Raw genomic sequence first — 20,942 nt, 5'->3', positions numbered from 1 at the left:
TTATTTTTATTTGTGTTTTGGGCATTATGTTTTTTTTTCCTTTGCTTACTCGGATTTACTACGTTTTAAATTTTTGGGCGTTAATTATTTTGCTTTTTTTAAATTTTTTTTTTCAATTTATTCCTTGTAAATTTCCTTTTTTTTCCTGCATTTTTACCCTATTATTTATTTTTTTGCTTTATTTGTGTGCACCTAAATATTTCTTTGCATATTTCCGGCATCAAAATATTTTCTACGTTCTTCTTTTTCCTACAAAAATATTTTTGATCTTCATCTTTTTTTCCCCAAAATATTTTTCCCTTGTATCTCTTTCCACCAAAATATTTTCCCCTTCTTTTTTTCCCATTAAAACATTTCCTTTTCATCTCTTTATATTTAAACATTTTTCCCTTAAAATCCGTCGCTTCGAAAAGCTTCGCCTTAAAATTTTGTTCATTAAAATTTTGTGCGTGAAAACATTTGTTCGTTAAATCGTCTGCTCATCAAACGCCGCTTCACTAAATCGTTTGCGCCTTCAAACATTTTCGCGTCGAGCCCTTTTTGCCTTAAATTTTTTGCTTTAAATATTTTTCCTTTTCGTTTTTTTTTCTCATTATTATTTTCGCTTTACATTTATTTTTTTAATCTCCATTAAAAAAAAAAAAAGAATCCAAACAATTATTTTTCACGTATTTTGCTCGGCTTTATTTAAGGAAATACACATGTTTTGTTCCCGGCCCGTGTTTCTCCCCCCGGGGCTCGCCCCGGTGCTCCCCCCCGGTCCCCGCGGCCCCGGCCTGGCCCCCCGCGCCCCCCGGCCGCGCTCGCAGCCCCGCTCCCCTTTGTTCGCCGCCGCCCGGCCCGTGCCCGGCTCCCCCCGCCGGATCGGGCCCCCCGGCCCCGGCGCTGCCAGAACAATGACCCGGCGGGCGGGAGCCGCGGCCGGGCACCGGCAGAGACCGGGAATCGCGACCGGGAGACCGGGGAAATACCGGGAGAGCGGGGCAGGGCGACGGGGACGGAGCAGGGAACCGGGGAGAGCAGGGTCCGGACACTGGGAAATATTGGTGAAGCGGGGCCGGGGGAACCGGGCTGGAGGGAAAAGGGGAAAATACCGAGGAACCGGGGCTGGGGAAGGAAGGAAACCGGGGGACCGCGGCGGGGTAGGCGCCGAGCACCGGGGAGGCAACGGGAAGCGGGGAAGCCGAGGGCGAGCGGGGCCGAGCCCCAGGGAAATACGGTCGGTGAACCGGGAGAGATAAAAGAACCAAGCGCCGGGAAACCGGAACCCGAGCAGCGGGCAGAAAGGGTCGGAGCAGCGGGAAGCGGGCCCCGGAGCGGGGACAGCCGTGCTCGGGCTCCAGGCGAGCGGGGTTGAGAACCGGGAGTGCTGGATAAAGGGGGGGCTTCGCTCGGGGAGCACCGGGAACATGGAGTGGGGGGGGCTGTGTGCTGAGGAAACTGGGGATCATGAACTGGGAGTACTGGGGAAAGGGGGGGCCGTGCTCCGGGGATGGCAGCGAAACGGACGGTGCGCCGGTGGTACCGGGGAACCCGGGGCCCTGCGAACCGCGGGGAAAGGASGCTGTGTGCTGGGGAAGCTGGGAGCGGAGTGCCGGGGCGTGGGGGCTCTGGGGTGCAGGGATGGCCGTACCCCCACCCCAGCTGTGCTCTCACTCTCTCCTTTCTCTCCCCGTGCCAGGAGCGGAGGATGAGCCGACAGCCCCGGCGCGGAGCGCGGCACGAAGCCCGCCGAGCCGGCCCGGCGCGGCGCTGAGCATCGCCCGCGAGCCGTGTCGGGGTCCCGCCGAGCCCCCCCGCGGGTGGGTGCCCCCGGCATGGACGGCCGTGACTTCGCGCCCCCGCCGCGGCTGCTGTCGGAGCGGGGCAGCCTGGGCCACCGGCACGGCACGGGGCGCGTGGCGGGGTCGGCACACGGGGCCGTGCAGCCCCCCGGACACTTCCAGCCCACCAAGTACTTCCCGGCGCCCATCTCCATGGCCACGCACACAGGTCAGAGGGGTCGGGACGGCCGCGGCGTGGGGGGCCGGGAGGGGTTGGGACGCTCGGCTCTGCACGGCCCGGGAGCTCGGCACGGCCCCGGGAGCTCGGCCTCCCTTTGTGCCGTCCTCACTGTCACCGCGCCCGCTGGTTTTGGGGTGAGGACTCGCACACGGGGGACATCCTCCTGCACTGCCGCTCCTCCGGCATGGGAGGAGTGTGACCCCGGGCTGCTCCGGCGAGATCSCGGTGCCGGGACACGGAGGCGCGTTCGGGGCGAACGAGGAGGCCGTTATGCGCGGGCCCGTGGGGTGGCGGTGGAAGGTCACCGAGCCCGGGCTCGATATTCGGCGCCGAAGTGTCAGGGTGCGAAGGGGTTGGCGGCGTGTGTTCGCCGCGGCAGCTGCGGGAGCCGGACAAAGCGCGGCACACGGCCGAGCTCGGCGCGGCCAACAGCACCGGCGCGGGGTCACCGGATCCGGCGGCCGCGGCGAGCTGCTCGCACGGCTTTGTCTGCGGCATGTGCTCGGCTGCGGCCGGGCAGGGCTGAACCGGGGTGYGCAGGGCTCAAACCGGGGTTCTCTGCACTGGGGGCTTTGAGGGCACAGCCGGCCTGGAGCCCCCTGCCGCTGCCGAGCTCCGGGATGGAGCCGGAGCGGGAGCCGTGTGCCGGCGCGGCGCAGTGCCGGGGCCCCCCGCTTCCCGCCGGCGCAGGCGGTTGTCTGGCCGCGGCACGGCGGCAGCGCCGGTTATTGTCGCCGCCTTGATGAGCTGTGAATACTAATAAAATTATATCTGCTTTAATGGGATTACAATTAGTGCGTGGATTAGGGCGGGGGGCACGGCCGGGCCGGCGCGGGGGGGTGGAAGCGGTGGGGGCTCTTGGAAGGAGGTGGAAAGCGGGGGGCACCGGGGGGTGCCGGGGAGGCGGCGCCGGATCGGGCCCGCGGCCGGGGCGGTTTCGCTTTGTGCCGGCGGCCCCCGCTGCCGGGACCACCGCCGGGCTCGGGGGGCCGCTCTGGCTTCCCCCAGCTTTGTTGGGCGAGGAGTGTGGATGGGGGCTTGGAGCCCGGCCCCGGGATGTGGGMTAGGGGTGGGAGTTGGGCTGCTCTCCGGCCCGCGGTGACCGCGCGGGGGATCCCGGAGGGACGCCAGCGCCGGGGTGCTGCTGGCTTCCATCCGGCTTTCCTCCGGCTTCTCTCCGGCTTCCCGCCGCGGCGGCGTCCCCGTGCAGGACCCTCACACCCGCCGGGGCCTGGGCGACACATGGGAGCCCGAACGCACCGGAGGTTGTTAAAATAACATGGATCCGGCTAAAAATACCCCGGCAGAAACGCGCCGAAAAAAAAAAAAAAAAAAAAAAAAAAAAAAAAAAAAACAGAGAAGCCAAACCCAACAACAGAACGAGCTAAAAATATTCTGGCTTTGGCAGGGCCGGCGCAGCCGGAGCGCTTCCCAGCGAGCTGCGCTCCGAGCTCCGCGCGGCCGGAACGCCGCTGGGGCGGACAAACCGGATAATTTAGTGGCCGGCACGGTGCCGGCGGGAGCGGGGYCCCCATCCCCAGCACCCCGTGTCCCCCCGGCATGGCCCGGCCGCAGTGCCGGCAGCCGTGGTAGCGTGGCGTGGTAATTAACGCCGATGATTGATAATTACCCCACCCAGCGCACGGAGCCAACCCGCGGTCGGCCGTGGCGTGGCGATGCCGGTGCGGTACCGGGGGGCACGGCGGGGCTGGGGGGGCTCTGTCCGCGCTCCCCCAAATGGCTCCCGGCGTGGGGCCGGACTACACCTCCCAGGAGCCTTTGCCGGGCCCGGTGGCCGCCCTGGGAATGGGAGATAAAACTGTTTTCGTTGATTTTATTAAAGCCGTAACTCAGGGCCGCTCGTTGTTGGAACTGAGCGCTCCGGCCGCCGTCGGGTTCGGCGCTGGCTGGGTGCTGGGACCGGGACTGAGCTGCCGGCACGGCCTGGGGGTGCGGGGATGGAGACCCCCGGAGGCACCGGAGCCCACCCAGACGGGGCGCAGCCCCTGCACCCCCATTTCAGTGGGTGCCACCACCCAGCACAATCTGTGTGGAGCAGGACCCGGGGTCCCAGTGCCTCTGCCATGGTCGGGGGGTGGGGAACTCCGGCAGAGACCCGACCAAGCCACGCTGGGGCCTGGCCACAATTTTTGCCCTTCGGATGTTTTTGTGGACTAGTGGAGAGTTGTGACTGCGCCGTGATTGTGACTGAGTTGTGATTGTCACCGTGGCCGAGCCCTCGGCTGGGAGCAGCACAGCCGTGCCCGCGTGTGGCTTTGACCCCGGGGGTGTGTTTGTGTGCATCCCGGTGCCGGTGCACATCCCAGTGCCGGTGTGCGTTCCAGTTCTGACCCGCAGCCTGGCCCTGGCAGTGCCGGTGTGCATTTTGGTGCTGGCACACAGCCTGGCCATGACAGTGCAGGTCCCAGTGCACATCCTGGTGCATCCCAGGGTGCGTCGGCGGCTGGATGTGCTCCCACACCTGTCCGCTCCCTGGATTACCCCGCAGCCTGGGGGCTGTGCAGTTCCTGGCACGGCTTTGAGGGGGGATTTGGGCGGTGATGGTGGAAGGCAGGTGGGGACGGTGCCCCTGGCTGGGTGGTGACACAGGGCCGGGTGCCAGCGCTGCAGCCGCTCTGCATCGCTGCGTCCCTGGAGACGGATCTGACAAGGGGCTGGAGGCCGTGGCACGGCTCCGGCACAGCTCCAGCCYGGGGCTCCCTGCTTCCCCCAGCCCCCCGTGCAGCACATTGCCAAAGTGTCAGAGTTAAACCAGATCTGGAGATTAATTCGGCTGCTCCTTGGTACCCAAGGGTCCATGCACGGCTGGTGGGAGCAGCGGGATGTGCAGAACCCGGGATCCCTACCCAGAGTCATCCCCAAGTGGTTCCACTGTTCCTTAGTCATGAGCTGGATCCAGGCGGAGATGCTGGCACGTGCCAGGCCCTTGGGGACAGGCAGCTGCCACCAACCCCCAGCGCTGCCCAAGGGACAGATGGGCTCCACAGAGAATTCGAGGGCCACTCTGGGCACCCCCRGCTCCTCGGGATGCCCAGCCCTGCCTGTGCCCTGCCGGCCCCACAGCATCACCCCAGGGCAGAGTCTGACCCTGCTGGGTCCCGGGGGAAGCAGGGGGTGGACAAGTCCTGGCAGCCCMTCAGGATCACTCTGTCCCCCTCCTGGGACCCACATGTGTGACATTCACAGGGAACCACGTGTCGTGAGGTCCCCATGGGTCCCACATTTTGGGGGGGGTTCCCAGGAGTACTTGGCATCCATGTGACCCCATGAGTGGGGTGGGACATCAGGACCCTCCCTGGCTTCCCTGCGCTGCAGAAATGCTCTTGCAAAGCACATGTGTCGGGTTGTGCTCTGGGTGTGCAAGTCATGTGTGCAGGATGTGTGCACAGAGCACACGCGTGTGCCAGGAGTGTGCACCACCCTCACCCCAGTGAGTGTGCAAGTGCTGAGTGTGCAGTGGCTGTGGCCAGCGCAGCTGCCAGTGGCATTCCGAGGGGATAACCCGTGTGCTAGCACTGGGATCGCCCTCCTGGCCCCGTGGGGCACGTTCCAGCAGCATTTCACCATCGTAGCGTTCGTTTAGTGCCGTAACAATATGGATTCAGTTGGAGTTACAGCGCTGAGGGAGCCAGAGCCCATTTATTCGCTGTTTTCCAAATTTTTAAAGGGGCTGTGTGGGTTGTGAAACACGTGGAGGGGCTGGGGACTGCCCCCCACCGTCTGCCCTGTTTGGGGGTCCCGGGTTGTCCCTGCCAGGTCCCTGCCAGCTCCCGGCCCTCCACCCACAGCCCTGACTCCATTAAGAATGTTCCAGCCCCGAAATAGCCAAGGGAGAAACCCAACCCTGCGCACGTCCCCCCTGCCACCGCCGCGGTCCTGGGTCTGTCACCACATTGGGGATCCCAGAGCAGCCGTGGGCTGAACACCCCCAGGACCRTGGACCCCCCTCCCAAATGCTCACCCTGAAACTTTTTGCCTTCCCAACACATTCCCATCTGCGYTGCACTTGGAGTGGGGGCGAGGAGCAGCTGGGGGGAAGGGAGCACCTCTTGTTGCCCTCTCCCGAGTCCCCCCARTACCCCCCACCCCCCTTGGCGCTGTCAGTGTGGCCGTGCTGAGACCTGGCACACTTATCACACGTGTGACCCTCTGCGGGTTTGGGGCCAAGGGAAATTTTGTGCCGGAGCCGGGAGCGATGCCGGCAGGGCTGAGTCACAGCAGCGGCCTCAGGGAGCCCAGCCAGGGAGTTCCCAGGGTGACGCTGCCGGGGGGCGGCGGGGGGGCCCGGGGTGGGACCCCGCAGCCCATCTGTCCTGTGCTGGCAGCCGTCCCCACGGTGCTGTGCCCGTCCTGGCACGGGCTCTGCCAGTGTGTTCATCGGTGACACGAGTTGTGCCCGCTCTCAGGGCCTGGTGGCACCGGCGGCTCATCGGTGACACGAGCCGTATGCGTTCTCGGTGACCCGTCCCTGTCCTCRCAGTGACTGTGGCTGGAGGGGCAGAACCAGGGGGCTGCTCTGTGCCCCTGCTCAGAGCACGAGGCCGTGGCGAGTGGCAATGTGGGATCGGCGGTGCTGGCCACAGGGCTAGCGTGCACCGGGGGACYCGTGAGTCAGCGGGTGGGCGGTGGGGAGCGGCGGCCCCACAGCCCCCCGGGACACCCCGGCCCCGCCGCCATCAGGGCGGGGTGAGGGGTTATTTTTTTCCAGCCCRTTTCACAGCTTCCAGAAAAGTCTCATTCTGGAAAGCTCGGCTTCCCGCCCGGCACAGCCGGCTGCACGCCCGCGCGGGGTCCCCCGACACGGCCGGGGCTGCGGTGTGCAGGACGGGTTTGGCACGGGCAGCACCGGGCAGGGATCCCCCGGGATGCGYTGGCACGGCGGGAGTGCCCACCCGTGCCGGTGTGTGTCCGGTTCCCAGGGCTGCGGGTGGGATGCGGCCGTGCCCCCGGCCCACGCGGCCCTGCCCGGCTCGGCCCGGCCCTGCCGCGGAGGAAGGAGCGAAGCTGCCTGAAACCACATCCCGACACTCATCCCAGAGGCATCCCGGTGGGATTAGCCGGGGAGCGTGGGCCGGCTTAGAGAGCAAAGCATCGCTTCCTGCCCYGGCCGGGCAGGCGGCCAGCCCGCGCTCCACTCCACGCCACGCGTGCCGAGCCGTGCCGAGCCGTGCCACAGCCGCTCCGGCAGTCACGGACGTGGGCAATGGCGCTGTGGGTTCAGGGGGGGCTGCTCCCCCATCCCGGCTCCCCCATCCCAGCTCCCCCCATTCCGCYTCCCCCCGCCCGGCCGCTGGCCACCAGCTCCGAAGTTTCCACCATGATCTCACGGTTTGGCCGGGATGGGAGCGGGATGGGGGGCGGGATGGGGAGTGCCGGCCATGGGCCTCCCCAAGGGTGCTGGGGGCCCCCCCGGGCTGCGGGGGAGGCAGCAGGGTCAGGGTCAGGGCTGTCCCTCCTCCCTGCGCACACACACACACACACACACACACACACACACACACACACACACACACACACATGTGTGAACACGCATGGCACAGCACAGCCCGTGCCCCTGGAGCTTGGCATTGTCCCGGCACTGGGAGCAGCCTCTGTCCCCTGGTGGGGAGGAGCAGCATGGGGAGGCACACGCGTGTGCAAAGCCTGCCATGTGCTGGCACACGTTGTGTTCAGGGCATGTACAGGGCAGGGCTCTGGTGCCCCTTGCACACCCTGGAGCCCCGTGGGGCTGGGGGTGAGAGGGTCGTGAGGGCTGTGATCACACAGGGTGCACGAGTGCTCACAGGGGATGTTCACAAGCAGCGTGTGCCCGAGGGACGGGGTGACGTGTGGGGCATGGCAGCACCAGTGAGGGGTGTGAGCACAAGGGACGTGTGTGCCCAGGGACTGTGTGTGCACAAGGGACAGTCACACGGGGATGGTGGCACTGGGGCTGTGTGGTGTGTGCCCAGGGGATGAACCATGGGCTGCCCAGCCCCGTGGCAGCCGTGCGCACACGCGTGTGCACAAGGGAGCGGGATGGGTCGGGTGATGTGAGCAGGGCATGCGCAGCCCCCTGACTGCCCTCAGCCCCCTGACTGTCCCCTCAACCCCTCTGACTGCCCTCAGCCCCCCAGAATGTGCCCTCAGCCCCCTGACCGTGCCCTCTCCCCACAGCCGGCAGCAGCCTGATGGGGAGTGCCCCCCCCTCGTCCTTCATGGGGGGCTTCCTGAGCAGCAGCCTGGGCTCGGGGGGACCCAGCCATCCTGCCGGCCCCGCTGCCTCCCCCCCAGAGCCGGCCTTCTGTGGGCCCCACTCCGGCACCTCCCAGATCTGGTTCTCCCACTCCCACGAAGGTGAGTGGGCACCGGGGTGGGGTTGGGCCGGGGGTTTGGGGTGGCCGGAGGCGGTCGTGGCTCTGCCCAGTACCAGTGGTCATGTCCTCCCAGTGCCCACATGGATGGGATCCAGACCCCCTGGTCAGCAGCTTCTGGGTGATGGGAGGGGCCCTACGGCCACCATTGTGCCCCAAAGTCCCCCTGGGCATCCCCAGGGACCAGGGTCAGACCCCACAGTGGGGGTTCGGGGCGGCCGGAGAGGCTCGTGCTGTGCTGCAGAGCCCCAGCAGAGTCTGGTCCAGCTCCTTTCACTGGTGATGATGAACCCGGGCAGGGACCCTCGTGCTGGGGCAGGTGACAGTGTGGGGACCCCAGGACAGCCCTGGTTCAGCCGAGTCCCCGTGCCCCTCCATGCGCTGGCGTCTCCGTCCCGYCGGAGGAGCGGGAGCGGGGCGGCGGTGCTGGCGCGGGGCCCTGGCAGCCRGCCCGGCTGGTAGTTTGACCGGCTGCCAGCTGGCTCCCGGCGATCCGGGGGGGCACGGGGGGACGGGGACGGGCAGCGCACGCGGCTGACGGACAGCCCGCCCGAGCCGTGCCGAGCCGAGCCAAGTACGGCCGCTGCTGAGGCTGGGGGGTGTCAGCATCCCCTCGGCTCCCAGAGWGGGGGTCCCAGCCTGGAGGGGATCACGGCTGTGCAGTTCCCTGTGCAGAGAGTTCCCTGTGCAGAGTTCCCTGTGCAGAGATTTCCCTGTGCAGAGAGCCGGCGCGGTGCGGGTCGGGATACCGGGGGCAGGTGCCACTCCAGCCCTGCTGACTCGGTGTCCCCAGCCCCAGGGTACCCCCGCTTCTCTGGGAGCTTGGCCTCCACCTTCCTGCCCATGGGCCACCTGGACCACCACGGCAATGGCAACGTGCTCTATGGCCAGCACCGCTTCTACGAGAGCCAGAAAGGCAGGTACCGGGGTACGGGCATCCCCGGGGTGCCCCATGGGGGCAGGGCTGGGGGGATCGGGGCCGGTGTTTGTGCCCGAGCAGGTGGGGCTGGGATGGTGGGTGCCCATCCCAGCGCCGCTYCGCCTTTTCTCTGTGTTGTGGCGGGCGCTAATGGGGCGGGACGTGTTTGGGTGGGACCTAACGAGCCCGAGCCTTCATCCCGCTCCTCCTCTCGGCTGCTGGCTGGGTGGGGGRTGCGCGGGGGTCTCACCCATCGCCCTCCCCTCCAGATAACTTCTACCTGCGGAACCTTCCGGCGCAGCCCCCCCTGCTCCCCGCCAGCCACGGCTTCCCCGGCATCACCCGCGCTGCCCCCGGGCCCCCCGCCGGCTCCTGCAGCCGGGAGCGGGAYGCCGGCCCCCTCCCCAAGACCCCCAAGGACTACGAACGCTTCCTGGCGGCCAAGGAGAAGGGGGGCAAGGGGGACCCCAAGGAGCGGCTGCCCGAGGAGGACCCCAAGGAGCGGCACAAGGCGGTGCTGCCGGTGCCGCCCGAGGGGCACTGCAAGGAGGGGGTGCCATCGCGGGGGTCCGGCGACGGGCGCCCCAAACCCCTGGCCTCGTGCCTGCTGGGGGCCAAGGGGCTGGACGGGGACGGAGCCCGCGCTGCGCTGCCCAGCTGTGCCGGGAGCGCCCTGCCCCGCGCCGCCCGCTGCGCCCCCAAGGAGCGTGAGCCGGGGGTCCCCGAGGCGCCCCAGCCCTACGGCGAGGCGGTGGAGCGGCGGCAGATGCTGCACCACGCCGTGTCCTACGCCGTGCCCGCCGCCGGATCCTTCCCCTGCCTCCCTCTCCATGCCGGCCCAGAGGTGCTGTGCCCGCTGCCCGAGCCCCCYGCCCGCGAGCTGAAGCTCAGCGGGGCCACCTTGGTGCCCTCGGTGGGGCCCCCGACGGACAAGAGCCGCTCCTTCCAGGCGGAATCCGGCGGGATGGAACGCGGGGACGGCAAGGAGCGGCACGCCGAGGCGGGGGCCGAGSCCTACGGTGCCCCCTTCCACCACCCGCTGAAGGCCGAGGGGCCGGCGGAGCGGCGGCTGGACTGGGGGGCTCCRGGCGCCCGGCTCAAGGGGCTGGAGTACCTGGGGGGGGGCGCAGCCGAAGGACCCCCCTTCTCCGGCCGCTGCCCRGCGCCCAAGGCGGCTCTGGAGAAGGGCTACTTCGAGGTGCCGCCGGCCCCCGACTGCTCCCGCGCCCCCCGGCCCGACCCCCTGGGCGTCCGCGTGGGCCCCTCCTGCTGCACTTTAGAGAAGGGTCCCCCCAAGGACCCCCCGGCACAGAAGGTGGCGCGGATCCGGCACCAGCAGCACCCTGAGGCCGAGGCGGCCGAGGGCAAGCGCAAGCCCCTGGAGCTGGGCACCCTGGGCTACGGCGGGCACCCCCTGCCCCCCTGGGGGGTGCAGGGCCAGGGGCCCCCCCTGGCCGTGGCCGAGGAGCGGAAGGGGGGGCCGTACCTGGACCCSTTCGGCACGGGGCTGGTGCGGGCGCAGGAGGTGCCCAACGCCCCCGACGAGGTGTCGGCCATGAAGAACCTGCTCAAGTACAGCAACGGGGCGCTGCTGGGGGGACAGAAGGGCCCCCCCTTCGTGGGGCTGGGCAGCACCAAGGGCAGCTGCGCCCACCAGGACGCCAAATTCCCGTCGGCAAAGGGTCAGCCGGAGCTGGAGCGGCCGGACTGTGCCCGCAGCCGGGAGCACGAGGCTCTGGGCCCCGGCAGCACYGAGGGCGAGGTGCGGCAGCCGCCCGTGGGCATCGCGGTGGCCGTGGCRCGGCAGAAGGACACGCTGGGCCGCCACGAGCCCTACGGCACCGGCAGTGCTGGTGGTGCTGGGCGACAGCGAGCGGCTGCTGGAGTCAAAGGTAAGGGCTGGGGATGGGGCCGGGGCTGGGGGGGCTGGTGGTGCCACGCTGATGCCACCGTGGTGTCCCCGTGGCAGCGGGCACTGCACGCCCCGTGCACCTGATGGAGCTGGAGGCAGAGGAGGAGCGGGGCCGGCTGTGCGAGGAGCGCCTGGGGCTGCCTGGGCGGGACATCCTGCTCCAGTGAGTGACGGGGCCGGGGGGAGATGGGGGACCCTGGGGTGAAGGGTGGGAAATGCAGGTCTCCATCTGTGTGTGCGTTTTGGGGTGCAGGGGTGGGAGATGGGATCTGGTGGGTGTTGCTGCTCATGCAGGGATGGGTAATGAGTCCCTTTAGGGTGTGCTGCGGTTCCAGGGGTGCTGATGGGGGTGCAGGGATGGAAGATGGCGGTCTCTGTGGGTGCTTCTGGGGGTGCAGGGGAGGGTGATTCCAGCGCTGCCCCCGCACTCTGTGCATCCATCCCCTCTTCCCGCAGGGACAACAAGGACCTGGTGGAGTTTGCCCGGATGCACCCGTCGGGGGGGTGTCCCGGGGAGCTGACCCCCCACCTGATGATGGCGGGGGGCTCGTCGCTGCCGGCGGGGCAGCTCGGGGGRGACCCCGCCGCCCACGCCCACCCTGCGCACACGCACTGGCTGCCCCGCACCCGCAGCCCCTCCATCTGGATGGGGGGACACTCCTACGGTCAGTGCCGGCTCCGGGGGGGTTGGGTGGGTGCTGACCCCCAGCGCTGGGGTGCTGACAGAACCCCCCATCCTTACAGGCATCGGGCACCCCGCCCTGCACCAGAACCTGCCCCCTGCCTTCCCCGCCTCCATGCCCAGCGCCATGCAGCCCGTGTTCCCCCTCGCCCAGGACCCCCCTGCCCAGCTCGTCATCCTCCCCACGGAGCCCCCGGCCCACGGCACCCCCCACACGCTGGGTGAGCCTGAGACCCCCACCTTGGGCTGGGGAGGGGGGTCCTGGGGGCTGGGGGCGTCTGAGAGAGAGGAGAGGGGGTCCTTAGGGGTGCAGGGTGGGAGATGGGGGTCACTGCAGTTTCTTTTGGGGGTTTATGGGTGACGGGGTCCCTCGGGCTGCTGCTTGGGGATGCAGGACTGGAGGATGGGTCCCTTTGGGGGATGCAGGGTGGGAAACGGATCCCTGGGGGTGCTTTCGATGGTGCAGGGGAGGGGGATGGGGTTCTTGCAGATGCTTTTGGGGTTCAGGAGTGAGAGATGGAGATCTCTGGGCACTGCTGGGGTCTGTGGGATGATCCTGAATTGACCCCCCACTGCCGGCAGCCGACGTGATGGACCAGGCGTCGCTGTGGCCCCCCATGTACCCGGGCCGGGGTCCCGGTGCCCACCTGCAGCACACGGGGCAGCTCCCTGTGTACCCACGGTCGCAGTTCCTGCGGCAGCAGGAGCTCTATGCCCTGCAGCAGCAGCAGCAGCAGCAGCAGCAGCAGCAGCAGCGGGCAGCCCAGGCCCTCGAGATCCAGCGCCAGGCGCACGGCCAGGTACCGGGGCTGGGGGTGGAATGGGGTGGGGGGCTGGCTGGAGGATGGAGGGTGGGTTATAGGACTGGGGTGGGAGATTTTGGGAAGGACTGGGGAGTGCTGGGGACAGGCAGCAGGGCAGGGACCGGACCATGGAGCTGGATGGGGATGAGGGATGCAGGAACCAGGCTGTGGGGCAGGTAGTGACACGTGTCCCCTCGTTGTCCCCTGCAGCGGAAGCCGGAGGAGCAGCCCCTGGAGCTGGAGGAGGGGGTTCCCGAGAAGCCCCTCAAACCCTCCCACAAAGCAGTTGCCTTAAACCCCCCGGCCAAGGGCTTGACCTCGGCGGCCCCCGCGCCCCCCAAGCTGTCCCCGTGCTGCCACTCGCCGGCCCTGCGGCACCCGGCCAAGTGCCCCGTCACCCTGCCCACGGCCCCCTGCACTTTACCCGCCTGCCCCGCCGCCAGCCCCGCYGTGGCCCCCCGCTCGCCGGCCGCCAGCCCCCTGCCCGCCCCCAGCAAGGGCAGCGACGGCGAGGACGCGCGGGGCGAGGGGCAGCCCCCGCGCCGCTACCCCAAACCCCTGGAGCCAGGTAGGACCGCGGGGACGGGGAACGGGGAGAGGGCGGCCGGGGGAAACCGGGGCACCGCCGCTGATSAGCGCCCGCTCCCCGCAGACCTGCCCCCCGGCTACGGCTACCCCRCCCCGGCCATGGGCTACCCCGCGGCGCACTCGGCCGAGCCGGCRGACCCCGACCCCGTGCACGCCGGCTCCCCGCCCGCCGAGCCCGAGCAGTCCCGGACCTTCAGCCCCACGGTGGAGGCGCTGCGGGAGCCGGGACCCCCGCGGGACCCCCCGGCCGAGGGTCCCGGGGCGCTGCTGCACCGCCACCACCTGCTGCTCCCCCCGGGGCCGCTGTGCGGGGAGCGGGGAGCGGCTCCGGCCGGGGGCGGCACCGAGGAGCCCTTCGCGGGGCACCGGGAGGTGAATCAGGGAGCGCCGGAGCAGCCGGAGCAGCAGCGCCCCGTAGCCGAGCGGGGGGACTCCCCGCTGCCCCCCGCTGTGGAGGAGGAGGAAGAGGAGGAGGAGGAGGAGGAGGAGGAGGAAGAAGAAGAAGGCGACAGCGATGGCTCGGAGCCCGAGGGCAGCTGCGATGAGGAGGAGGAGGAGGATGGTGACATCCCCGATGGGCACCGGGGCTGTGCGGGCGGGCTGGAGGCGCTGATCGCTGCCAGCATCGACCTGGGGGAGCTGCCGGCGCTGGAGGAGCACCCCCCGGCCCCCCCTTCGCCTGCCCCCCACCCCTCAGGGATCCCCGGCATCGCCCTGCTCAGCGAACTCGCCGACCTGGAGCTGCGCCGGCGCCGCTGCGACCTGGCCAGGGAAGGTGGGTGACCCGGTGTCCCCAAGTGTCCCCAGTGCCCCCTGTCCTGTGGGGCTGGGAGGCTGTATGCCGTGCCATTCCGTGCCGTTCCGTGCCCCGCTCGCAGCCAGGGCTCGGCTCCAGCGCTGGCTCCAGGCAGGCTCAGGATTCCCTCYCAGCTCGGCTTCCCCAGGGAATCCCGGAGGCCCCAGCGGGGGTGGCCGAACGCCGAGCTGGCACATCCCCAGCCCGCGGGGCGGGAGGGAGGGAGCGTGGGGTGGGGGCACCCCGTGCTGGGTTTGGGTGGGGTCACCGTGGGGCGAGGGAGTGGCTGTGGGGTCCCACTCCCTGTGGATGGGGTGGTGCCCTCCGAGCTGGGGGTCTCCTGTCCCCCCTCATCCCCACAAGACCCTGCGCGGGGGTCCGGGATGTCCATCCTTGCTGACCCCGTGCCACCCCCGCAGGTGAGGATGAGGAGYTGCTGGCCTTCAACCTGCAGAACCTGGCCACGGTGGCGGCCGCCTGGTCGCTGGTGGAGGCGGCGGGGCGGGAGGGCAGCCCCCCGGCGCTCAGCCCTCTGCCCGTGTCCCCCCCGCCCCGCGCCCGTGTCCCCCGCCGCAAGTACACCTGGACCCCCAAAACCAAGGCCGTGAGTGTCTCCCGGGGGGGCGGGAGCGGGGTGAGCCGTGCCTGGTGTCACTGCCGGCCGTGCCCAAACGCCCCTGTCCCCAGGTGTGCCCGCTGAAGGCGGCCATGGAGCAGCTCAACACGCAGGAGGTGGAGGTGCGGATGCGCCTGGCCGAGCTCCAGCGCCGCTACAAGGAGAAGCAGCGCGAGCTGGTGAGGCTGCAGCGGCGCCACGACCACGAGTACGTGCTGTCCCCGTCCCTGTCCCCGTCCCTGTCCCCGTCCCTGTCCCCGTCCCTGTCCCCATCCCCATCCCTGTCCCCATCCCTGTCCCCATCCCTGTCCCATCCTGGGCCGGGGGCAGTAGGGACAGCGCTGACACTCATCTGCACAATGAGTTTGAGCCTGTCCTCAGCCTGGTTGCTCCGCTGACGGTTCCCCCGTTTTCCAGGCGTGACGAGAGCTCCCGGAGCCCGGCGCGGCGCGGGCCGGGGCGGCCGAGGAAGCGCAAACACTCGAGTGCCCTGGGCAGGGCTGAGAGCCGCAAGGTCAAGTGAGTGACCGGTGCTGCGTGTCCCCCCTTGGCCTGGGGGAAAAATCAATCTCCAGGRTTTTTGTCAGGGAGAGGAGGGAGGGGGAAGAGGGAATCGGCAGCTGGGGAGTGCAGGAGCCATCCCGGGTTCATCTGGGATGTGGTGCAGGATCCTTCCAGGGGATGCAGSRTGGAGCTGTGGGGTGCAGATTCCATCCAGGGGTGCAGGGTCCCCTCCCATGGGCACCGTGCCCACTCTGTGCCCCCCCCAGGGCGGTGAAGACCAGCCTGTCCCTGCTGTGTGCCGAGCTGCGGGGGGACCCCGAGCCCCAGAAGAAGAGGAGCAAACTGTCAGGGGGGACTTTCGGCAGCCTCCAGGGCTCCCCGGTGAGTCCCATGGGCTCTGGGGGCGTGTGTTCTCCCCCGATACCACCCCCACAAGTGCCCCCAGGGTGGGGTGTTGTGCCCTGTGTGCTGACTCGTGGGGTGTCACAGCTGAAGCAGAAGGTGAAGGGCAAGGGGCTGCCCCCCAGCCTGAGCCCCTTCCGCCGGAGGGACCCCAACCCTGCTGCCCGCATCCAGAAGAAACTGAACCGACCCAAGAGCTCCAAGGGCTCCAAGTACCAGGGGCAGGACCCCGGCCCCCGGCAGCCCCCACACTTCAGAGGCAAGGCGGGCACAGGGCTGGGGGCAGGACTGGGATGGGAGTGGTGGGGTGAGGTGTGGGATGGGGTACAGGGGCAGAGTGGAGATCAGGATTGGGATGGGAGTGGTGGGGTGAGGTGTGGGATGGGGTATAGGGGCAGGGTGGGGATCAGGATCAGGATGGGAGAGGTGAGGTGTGGGTTGGGGTGCAGGGGCAGGGTGGGGGTCAGGTTGGGCAGGGGTGTAGGGTTGGGGATGGAGATGTAGGGAATGGTGTGGGGATAGGGAAATTGGGGTTCTGGGGTCTGGGATGGGACTGGGGGGTCAGGGTTGAGGCTGGGGGTGCAGGGACACCCCTGGGTGCAGGGGTCCCTCACCRCTGTCCCCTCCCCTTGCAGATGAGCCTGAGGGGGACACGGACAGCGAGGAGGGGGAYGATGAGCCGGGGCTGTCGCTGCCCACGGGGCCGGTGGCTGTGCTGGGACCCTCCCCATCCTCCGTGGTGAAGATGGAGGCCAACGAGAAGGCCAAGAAGAAGAAGGAAAGGCAGGGGCTGCTAGGTAATGGGATCACCCTGGGAATGCCGGCGGGCACTGGGGTGAGGTGCTGAGACTGGGGGGGCACCGTGGGGTGCTCTGGAGCTCCACGGGGTGCCTGAGCCCTGTCCCCCACAGGTCCCTGCCGCCTGGGCAGCCCCGAGGGGGAGGTGAAGATCAAGCGGCGGCCGGTGAAGCCGGGGGGTGCCGGGAAGCTGGAGAAGGTGCCGGGCCGGCGGAAGACRGGAGGCTGCCCCGAGGGCAGCAAGAAGAAGCTGAAAGCCAAGGCCAAGGAGAGCCTGCGGCCCCCAGCCCCCGGCAGCCCCAGCCCCACGGGACCCCCAGGCAGCCTCTTTGGGGGCACCGACCCCCGGCTGTTGGGGCCGCGGGATGAGAGCGCTCGGCTGGGAGAGAGGGGCAAGAAGGGCACCCGCAAGAGCAAGGGGCTGCAGGCGGCCCTCAGGGTGAGCAGGGGCTGGGGGCTGGCACCCCTGGGCTGGGGGCACCAATGGGACCAGGGCATGCAGGGGTTGGGGTTTTTGGGGTGTTACAGTGGGATGTGGGTACAGATTCCTGGGGTGGTTGTGGGGCACTGATGGAACCGTGGGGTGCAGAGGGATGGGGGAAGGTTTTGTACAGACTCTGGGTGCTGGTGGAGCTGAGAGGGCACCAGTACAGGGACTGGGGTGGTGTGAGGCACTGGGGGGCCCTGGGGGGGATTGGGGTCACGCAGAGGGGTCATTGGCCCATCCCGACCCCCCTGCAGCGCAAGAACGGGGCGCTCTCGCTGGCCCTCTCCCCCCGGAGTGCCAAGACCATCCTGAGCAAGGGCAAAAAGCTGGCCAAGGTCAAGAGCAAAGTGGCCACCAAACAGGTGAGACCCGGGGGGGCTGTCCCTCACCCTGGCACGGCTCCCCCTTGCCCCCCACCCACCCTGATCCCCACCGTGCAGTGCAAGGGCCGGGCCGTCAGCAAACTGCTGGAGAGCTTCACCGTGGAGGACGACTTCGACTTCGACGACAACAGCAGCTTCTCGGAGGAGGAGGAGGAGCTGGGGGGCTGCCTGGGGGGCGGCTCGAGGGGGGTGCCCCACGCCTGTGCCATCCAGAAGGAGGATCTGCGGGACGGGCTGCACATCCTGATCCCCAAGGAGGACAGCCTGCTCTACGCCGGCAGCGTGCGCACCATCCAGCCCCCCGACATGTGAGTGGGGACTCGGGGGGCTGCCAGCGCTGGGGAGGGGGGTCTCAGCCATCTGAGGTGGTGCTGAGCCCCCTCCCTGCCCCCTCCCCAGCTACAGCATCATCATCGAGGGTGAGCGGGGGAACCGGCAGCGCATCTACTCGCAGGAGCAGCTGCTGCAGGAGGCGGTGAGTGGGGGGAGGTCGGGATGGGGGTCAGGGTGAGGGGTCGGGGTGCGAGTCCCGGACCCCACGAGCCCAGCACGGTGCTTCCTGCAGGTCCTGGACATCCRGCCGCAGTCCCGCCGGAGCCTCCCGCCCGGCACCCGCGTCTGCGCCTACTGGAGCCAGAAATCGCGCTGCCTCTACCCGGGGAACGTGGTGCGAGGTGAGGCTGGGTGGGGTCAGCCATGGGGCCGGGGCTGTCGGGGATCCCATGCCCATCCCAACATCCTCCCTGTGCCGCAGGCTCCTCCAGCGACGAGGAGGAGGAGGATGCTGAGGCTGTGCTGGTGGAGTTTGACGACGGGGACACGGGACACATCGCCGTGTCCAACATCCGCCTGCTGCCCCCCGACTTCAAGATCCAGTGTGAGGGACCGGGTTTTGGGGGGGGATTTGGGGGCTGTGGGGGGAGCAGGGCCAGCCTGACCACCCGCTCCCCACAGGCACYGAGCCCTCCCCGGCCCTGCTGGTGTCCAGCTCCTGCCGGCGGGTGAAGCGGGCGTGCGGCGACGTGGGCACCCCCGGGGCRCTGCCCTCTGCCCTCTGCTCCGACCACGGCCCCCAGACCCCCCGGAATTCCGGCAGGAAGGCAGCCAGCAAGGAGAAAAGTGGTATGGGGGAAAAGGAGTGGGAATCCCTGCCTGGCTGGGATGAGAGGAATGGTGTTGGGATGGGGARAAGGCACTGGGATGTGAGAAGGAGTTTTTGGGATGAGGGAAGGATACTTGGATATGGAGGAGTGTGCTGGAGTGTGGGGAAGAGCCTTGGGAGGTGCTGGGATTCCTGGGATGCACAAAAGAGTAGGAAGGAGTTCTGGGATGAGGGGAAGGGTGCAGGGTTGTGGGAAGGCTGTTTGTGGGGATGTAGGGAAAGGTGCCAGGATGCAGGCAGGGGAGAAGATTAACAGAGGGATGCAGGGATCTGTGGAACAGTGCTGGGATGCAGAGTTGGGGTYAAGGGGCTGGGAATATTGAGGTGCTGTAAAAGATGAGGAGCTGGGGTTGGAAGGGGCAGCACAACAGGGGCTGGCCATCAGCCCCGGAGCATCCCTCCCTCCCTCCTGCTGACCCTCATCCCTGTGTTCCGCAGGCAAAGCCGTGGAGGGGCTGTCAGGGGGCCGGGGGCCGGCGCTGGGTGAGGCTGCGGCCGGGCGGCGCGGGGGATCCCTGCTCAGCTGGGCCACCATGGCACAGACCAAGCGGAAAGCGGCGAACAAGGGCTCAGCCGTGCTCCAGAACCTCTTCCAGGTCAACGGCAGCGCCAAGAAGCTGCGGGCCAAGGAGACCCTGTTCCCGCTGCACCACCACCACCACCACCTCGCCGCCCCCGTCTTCGGCAACGCCTTCGGCGCTGACTCCTTCGGCCGCATCGCCAGCTCCTACAGCTCCTTCGGCCCCGGCGCCGGGCTGGTGCTGCCCGCTGCCCAGAAGCTCCTGCGCTCCAAGAAAGCCGAGCGCCTGGAGGCCGAGGTGGGCAGGAGCGGGCGCAGGAAGGCGGCGGGCAGCGAGTTCCTGGTCAAGCTGGACCACGAAGGGGTGACGTCCCCCAAGAACAAGACATGCAAGGCTCTGCTGTTGGCCGAGAAGGACTTTGGGGCCAGGCTGGAGCGGCCGCTGGGCAGCCACGGCTACGGACACGCCGGCCTGGGTGGCCGGGAGCGCAGGGGCCGCGCGGCCGCACACCCGCTGCCCGTGGGGCTGGCGCTGCGCAAGTACTCGGGGCACGGGGACTTCGCCCTGAACTGCGACAGCGACTGCCACAGCTCCTACTCGGACATGGACGAGGACGAGGACGCGGGAGGGCTCGGCGCCGACGTCCCCTCGCGCTTCATGACGCGCCTGTCGGTCTCCTCCTCCTCCTCGGGCTCCTCCACCTCGTCCAGCTCCGGCTCCATCTCCACCTCCAGCCTCTGCTCCTCGGACAATGAGGATTCCTCCTACAGCTCGGAGGACGAGGACTCGGCGCTGCTGCTCCAGACCTGCCTGTCGCACCCGGTGCCGGCGCTGCTGGCGCAGCCGGACGCTCTGCGGCCCAAGGGCACCGCGCCCCAGCGCTGCTTCCTGTCCAAGGCGGCCGCCGCCGGCCCCAAGGCCAAGCTCAAGCGCAAGGACCCCCTGAGCTTCGCCAAAGCCAAAGAGTTCTCCCGGCGGCAGCGCCTGCCCTCGGTGGAAAACCGGCCAAAGATCTCCGCCTTCCTGCCCGCGCGCCAGCTCTGGAGGTGGTCGGGGAACCCCACGCAGGTAAGGAGCCGGCACTGGGCATGGGCAGTGCTTGTCACCTTGGCACTGTTAGGGAGGGACGAGCAGGCAGGGACATGGGGACATGGCGGGTGCCACGTGCGCAGGGCACAGCCCCGGACGCTCGGGGTGCTGGGGACACCCTCGTGCTCAGGGYGCTGCCTGCGTGCTCCGAGCCCCCCGCCCTGGCACCGCTGTCCCCATCCATCCCCCCGCGGTGTCCCCACACCGGCACGGCAGCTTTGGGGGGTCCCTGAGCTGGCGTCCCCCCCGCAGCGGCGCGGCATGAAGGGCAAGGCGCGGAAGCTGTTCTACAAGGCCATCGTGCGGGGCAAGGAGACGCTGCGCGTGGGCGACTGCGCCGTGTTCCTGTCGGCCGGGCGGCCCAACCTGCCCTACATCGGCCGCATCGAGAGCATGTGGGAGTCCTGGGCCAGCAACATGGTGGTCAAGGTCAAGTGGTTYTACCACCCCGAGGAGACCAAGCTGGGCAAGCGCCAGAGCGACGGCAAGGTGAGGCCGGGGCTCTGGGGACAGGTGGCCGTGTGCTGTGTCACGTGGTCATGCATCGTGTCAGGTAGCCACCTAACATGTCAGGTGGCCACATGTCATGTCAAGCCGTGTATCATGCCAGGTAGCTATGTACCACATTGGGTAGCCATATACCATGTCACGTGGCCATACACATGTGTCCATACATGTCACGTGGCCATGCACATGTGTACCGGATCTGGTACACGTGTGTCATGTCAGGTAGCCACATACCGTGTAAGGTAGCCATGTCCCATATCAAGTAGTCACGTCCCATGTCATGCAGCCACATCCCATGTCATGTAGCCACACATGGCCATGCACCACACCAGGTAGCCATGTACAGTGTCAAGTAGCCACATACCTACATCAGCTAGCCATGCACTGTGCCAGGT

General features: G+C 68.0%; 2 protein-coding genes across 2 annotated transcripts in view; one reads left to right on the top strand and one right to left on the bottom strand.

Moving 5' to 3' along the window:
- LOC130583710 (translation initiation factor IF-2-like) overlaps positions 1-1,760 on the bottom strand; it is a 3,960-nt gene extending 2,200 nt beyond the window's left edge. The window contains exon 1 of the mRNA XM_057383251.1: positions 1,657-1,760. Coding sequence (XP_057239234.1) covers positions 1,657-1,760 — 104 coding nt within the window. The remainder of the gene's footprint in view (positions 1-1,656) is intronic.
- Positions 1,754-20,924, top strand: BAHCC1 (BAH domain and coiled-coil containing 1). Its single transcript, XM_057383217.1, has 25 exons — positions 1,754-1,992; positions 8,182-8,361; positions 9,172-9,294; positions 9,567-11,189; positions 11,267-11,372; positions 11,666-11,874; positions 11,954-12,112; positions 12,474-12,691; positions 12,905-13,262; positions 13,347-14,057; positions 14,498-14,682; positions 14,766-14,902; positions 15,112-15,213; positions 15,465-15,579; positions 15,688-15,859; positions 16,236-16,397; positions 16,512-16,837; positions 17,140-17,247; positions 17,326-17,576; positions 17,668-17,743; positions 17,834-17,942; positions 18,023-18,145; positions 18,223-18,390; positions 18,869-20,019; positions 20,293-20,924. The coding sequence occupies exons 1-25, from the start codon at positions 1,818-1,820 to the stop codon at positions 20,791-20,793; spliced, it is 7,548 nt and encodes a 2,515-aa protein (XP_057239200.1). The 5' UTR covers positions 1,754-1,817; the 3' UTR covers positions 20,794-20,924.
- The last annotated feature ends 18 nt before the right edge of the window (positions 20,925-20,942 follow it).

The sequence above is a fragment of the Malurus melanocephalus genome, unplaced genomic scaffold, assembly GCF_030028575.1.
Source record: "Malurus melanocephalus ecotype Western Australia unplaced genomic scaffold, MMel_1.1 scaffold_616, whole genome shotgun sequence".
In the NCBI taxonomy this organism is placed as follows: domain Eukaryota; kingdom Metazoa; phylum Chordata; class Aves; order Passeriformes; family Maluridae; genus Malurus; species Malurus melanocephalus.
The sequence above is the reverse complement of the archived record's forward strand: the minus strand, read 5'-3'. Positions and strand labels throughout refer to the sequence as shown.